This window comes from Hipposideros armiger, unplaced genomic scaffold (genome assembly GCF_001890085.2).
Source record: "Hipposideros armiger isolate ML-2016 unplaced genomic scaffold, ASM189008v1 scaffold_40, whole genome shotgun sequence".
In the NCBI taxonomy this organism is placed as follows: Eukaryota; Metazoa; Chordata; class Mammalia; order Chiroptera; family Hipposideridae; genus Hipposideros; species Hipposideros armiger.
The window spans coordinates 3,623,948-3,628,723 of NW_017731390.1; the positions used below are offsets into that span (position 1 = coordinate 3,623,948).

The 4,776-nt window shown below is 53.0% G+C and overlaps 1 protein-coding gene across 1 annotated transcript in view; it reads left to right on the forward strand.

The window, feature by feature from the left end:
- Positions 1-4,776, forward strand: part of ARHGAP23 (Rho GTPase activating protein 23) — a 67,668-nt gene that overhangs the window by 40,033 nt on the left and 22,859 nt on the right. Inside the window, exons 21-23 of the mRNA XM_019638514.1 lie at positions 759-800; positions 1,380-1,476; positions 3,586-3,617. Coding sequence (XP_019494059.1) covers positions 759-800; positions 1,380-1,476; positions 3,586-3,617 — 171 coding nt within the window. The remainder of the gene's footprint in view (positions 1-758; positions 801-1,379; positions 1,477-3,585; positions 3,618-4,776) is intronic.

Consider the following 4,776-nt stretch of genomic DNA (forward strand, 5'->3'; position numbering starts at 1 on the left):
GTTTTTGTTTTTCAGAAAACTTTTAGAGTTTTATCTTCAAGATTCTCAAATTTCACAAAATATATTTAAGAGTGGGATTTTTACTTTAATTTCTATCCCGTTTGGCATTTATGAGAAACTCCTTGCCTGCCTGCCCTTCAGGGAACCTCCTAACACCTCCTTCCAGGCATTTCCCTCTTCTGGCTGGAAGCCGGGGGTGGGGGGTTGGGGGGGGTGCCACCCCAGTTGTAAGAGTTGAGCCTACCACTATACACTTAGCTCTAACAGCTCTGGCAAGCCTTCTCCCTTGCAGTGGACCCAGCTGACACTAGATGGCGCTGCTGCGCTCCCTGCTTCTAGCTTGCAGTAGGGAGCCTGCCATAGTGATATGTGCTGGACAGTGTTTAGTGAAAAACAGGCAGAGAGATGCTCTCCCTGAGTGGGTCATCCATCTCTACTCAGACCCTCTCTCACTCCAGGCTGCATTTCCCTCCCACACTGGGGTCCAACCTTTTCTGTCCCCAAGGGTTTCTCATAGTCTGTGGAGTTGGGTTCCAGGATCGATCGATCAACTTCCCTCTGAGACCTCTCTAGCAACCAGGCCAGCCTGGCGATTGTTGAGAAAAGGGGGGACCCTTGCTTCATTGTGCCCCCTCCTTCCCTGCTCCATTGGGCACTTGAGTGGGTTCTCTGGACTGAGCAGGTTGGGAGCCCGTGTCTCCGTTTTCCCTTAGCCCCTTCCCATGCTGATTCATCACTTCCTTTTGTCTCCTCTGCAGTCAGACTGGTTCTTCAGTGATGACGAGGACAAGGGAGAGAGAGTAAGTGATGCAGAGGGCAGATGGGGTAGGGTCTGGTCTGAGGTGGGTCCTCAAGTGGCGGGGGCAGCAAGACTCAAGCAGAGGCAGGTCCCTGACGTCGTGGCATCCACAGTCTGTTGGAGGAAACATAGACCCTCTCCTTAGGAGCCTCCAATCTGATGGAGGACACAATCCTTGCCTTTATGAGCCCTCCCTCTAAGGGAGGCGATGTAGGCCTTGCCCTAAGGAAACAGAGTCCAGTAGCAAAGGCAGACCCCACCTTCCAGTCTTATGTGGTGGCTCTAGGTTTTAGGAAGGTCCTGTCTGATGGGGGAGACACAGTTGCTGCCCTCAGCGGAGGGAACAGCTTGGGCCTTCAGGGTTCAATGAGGGAGTTGGGAAAGTTACAAAACAGTCTTAACTGGGGATATGTAAGACCTGCCCTCAAGAGTGCCTGATTGATAAGGGAGACAGTGGCTGCCCTGGTGAGCCCCAGTCTGATGGGGGAGACATGGGCCCTGTCTTCAAAATACCCCATCCTGTGAGATCTGCAGCCCAGCCATCTGAGGGCATGCTGGCTGACTCTCCTCCTGTTTGCAGACCCCTGTGGATGACAAGGAGCCTCAGTCAGTGCCCAACATCGAGTACCTCCTGCCCAACATTGGCAGGACAGTGCCGCCTGGTGACCCAGGTTCAGGTGAGTGCAGGAGCCCGGGAAGGGGTGGGGGTGGGCTCTGCATTCCTGAGGGTCCCTGATGCCTGGCCAGACTCCCAGCTTCCCTGCTCCTGCCCCGGCTGGGCCCTTCTCTGCCTCCACCACTGAGAAGGGGCTATGGCAGGGCCTTCTCCCTCTCTGGGGAGGTCCAGCTTACCTGTGTGCCCACCTCCGCATCTGCTCAGCTGCCCCCACCCCAGGGCTGGGTAGGAGCTTTGTTTGCCCTCCTTCACTGGTTTCTTTCCTGAGCTTTATATTTCTTATGGGCTGTGTCCTTCTGGGCATGTTCCTCTTTTTAATTTTTCTTCCTTTTCTTCTTGTACCCCTCTCTCTCTCCTCCCTCTTCTCCCTGTACTCCTCCCATCCCCTGGATCCTGTCTCTTCTCTTCTCCTCTCCTTCCCCTCCTCCAGCGGACCTGTTGGAGATTTAAAGGGTACAGTGTGGCGTCGCAGCCTCGGTCACTAACAGTGGTGGGTGATTATAAGAAAGCTGGGCAGGCAGAGATGTCCCAGGCTGTAAGGACCTCACCCTGACATGCCAGTTACTCACGCTTGTTAACAGTCCCCACCCCAGTCCCCTCCTGTATGAAAGCCCTTTCTCAGGAGGAAGGAGGCACTTCCTGTCCCCCTTGCCAGGAAGTCTGGGCCCTGTATGGCTGCCCTCCCGCAGTCCCCCGCTCTGCAGCCTTCTCTCTGTGCTGAGCTCAGCCACTTCCGGTTGTCTGGGCAGGGGAGGCTTGGCAGGTAGTGGGACCCAGCCTCTCCGGACACCAGTGATGCCGCCCTCAGAAGCCTCTCTATAGCTGTAGCTCCTGTGTCAGTCACCTTCGAGGACTGGCTTTTTCTGCTTCTGAAACCAGAGCCCCTGGTCACGCAGCCCCTGAGTCCTATCTCTGTTTATCTGGCCGCCTCATAGCAGAGCAGCCCAGAGACACAGGAATGCCCAGTACCGTCTTGGCTGAAGCCACTAACTCTTCCCACCCCGTGAGGGACCTGCCCTTAGTATTTTGACCGCTCCTGTCTCTGATGGAGGCATACCACAGCACCCCTAGTTGCAAGAGACCGGCTAGGGGAGGGACCCAGAGGACATGGGGTGGGGATAGCAGAGGAGCCTGGGTCTCTTCTAATCACCCGCTGCCGCTCGCCTGCCCCATGTGTGTCGCTGTGTGGTGAGCCCATCTGCTCTTCTCACCATGTGCGGGGCGGGGCTGGGGAGGAGGCATCTAACTTGCTTGCCAGAGAGTATGGATTAACCGCACCCGCCCACTGACCTGTCGGACCCCCGGAGGTCCTTGGATCAGCCTGCTCCCTCCCCAGTCCTGGAGAGGACACTGCCAAGACTCATTTCTGGTTCCTTCTCCACCCCAATGATATTAAGGGAGTGGGACCCAAGTCCCATTGAGGTAATAATGATTTTACTCTCCTTCATAACTTTAGTTATAAACTGGGGCCTTGCCCCATAAGGGCAGATTGATCTCAGGTCTGGAAGTGGAACCTGTGAAGGCTTTAGTCACCAGCACACTCTGCCTCCTGCGTCCCACCCACTTTATGTCTGCCCCTGTATTGGATCCATTCAAATGGTCCTCTTCCTTGTCATGTCCTGGAAGTGGGGGTGCATGTGGATGTAGGGCACCCACCTCTCTATGCACTCACTGTGTGGTCTCCATTTCTCCAGAGCATCTGTGATTTGCTGTGTCTCACTGTTGTGGTTTCGTGGACTGCATCTGATATTTGGCATTTTTCTCTCTAGTGCTTCAGAGTAACAGGGGCTGGAGGCGGGTGAGGGGAACTGGGCCCAAAGAAAAGTGCCCCCCTTGCCCTTAACCCTGGGCAAATGAAGGTCAAGTGGCTGGCAGCCTGATGTCACTTCCTGCCTCAAAAGGAAGTGGTGATTGACATCCTTCTCTGCCTCATCCCTATGCCATAGGGAATGACATTAGGGGCCCATCACACTCCCGGGGCCCAGGGAGAGCTCAAGTTTCTGAACGCCCTGGTTTCTGAAGCCTTTGAGGAAGGGGAATTACGTTCATAAGACTCAGCCTGCTCTTGCCCTGAACCAGTTTTCATTTTTCTTTCTGTTCTCACCAACAGATTCCACCACCTGTACTTCAGCCAAGTCCAAGGTAAGTGCCAAGGCAATTCTGAAGGCTAACCCTACACAAGCCAGCCCACTTTGTTTTTTGGTCAAGAGAACTGGGAGAATTGCAGTTGGATCCTGTGGAAAGTTGATGGTCACTGGGAAGGCAGGTGGGAAACATTGAGTATCCAAGATAAACTGAGAAGTTGTTTGCCTTGGCTGTGCTTGGTGGGTGAGGCTTCTGGTGTCGTAGAAGGATCTGGCTTGCCAGTTAGGTGGCTGCGAGGCAGTGTGTTAAGTGGTTACAGGCAGACAGTCCTGGTTTTGAGTTCTGGCTCCACTGGTAGCTTTGGGGCAATGGGCAAGTTGCTTAACCTCTTTCTGATCCTCAACTTCCTCGTCTGTAAACGATGGCTAATATTTATCCCCATAAATTGGGTTAACAACAAATATGCCCCATATATCTACTGTTTAAGGTCTTTGGAGAGCTCAAAGCAAGCAGAAGGCAGGAAATAATAAAGATAAGAGCAGAAATCAATGAAATAAAAAATAATTGAGAAAATCAATAAAACCAAAGCTGGTTCTTTGAACCAGGTCTCATAGCCAGCTAGTCGCCTGCTCCAACCTGCCTTCTAAGACGGAACCTGTCAGGTGAGGATGCCTGCCCCAGGCAGACGCTGCCCAACTATGAGATATTGAGCTTGATGGCCGAGGGGAGTGTCTTAGCTGCCACACAAAATACCATAGACTGGTTGGTTTAAACAACAGAAATTTATTTTCTCACAGTTCTGAAGGCTAGATCCAAGGTCAAGGTGTCTGCATGGTCTGTTTCTGGTGAGAGCTGTCTTCCAGGCTTGTAGATGGCTGCCTTCTGCATGTGTCCTCATATGGCACAGAGAGAGCCAGAGAGCTCTATGGTATCTCTTCTTACAAGAGCACGAATGCCACCATAAGGGCCCCACGCTCATGACCTCTTCTAAACCGAATTACCTCCCAAAGGCACCATCTCCAAATACTATCATATTGGAGGTTAGGGCTTCCGCGTATGGATTGACTACTACTGTCCATAGTAGTCAGTGAAATCAGTTAAATGTTGACTGGCCGAACTGGGCTCATTTCTGTCTGGGGTCTCTAAGCACTGGCTGGGTCCCAGCGAGCCCACTGTGCCTGACACTGAGCAGGTACTCATTATGTGTCACGTGACT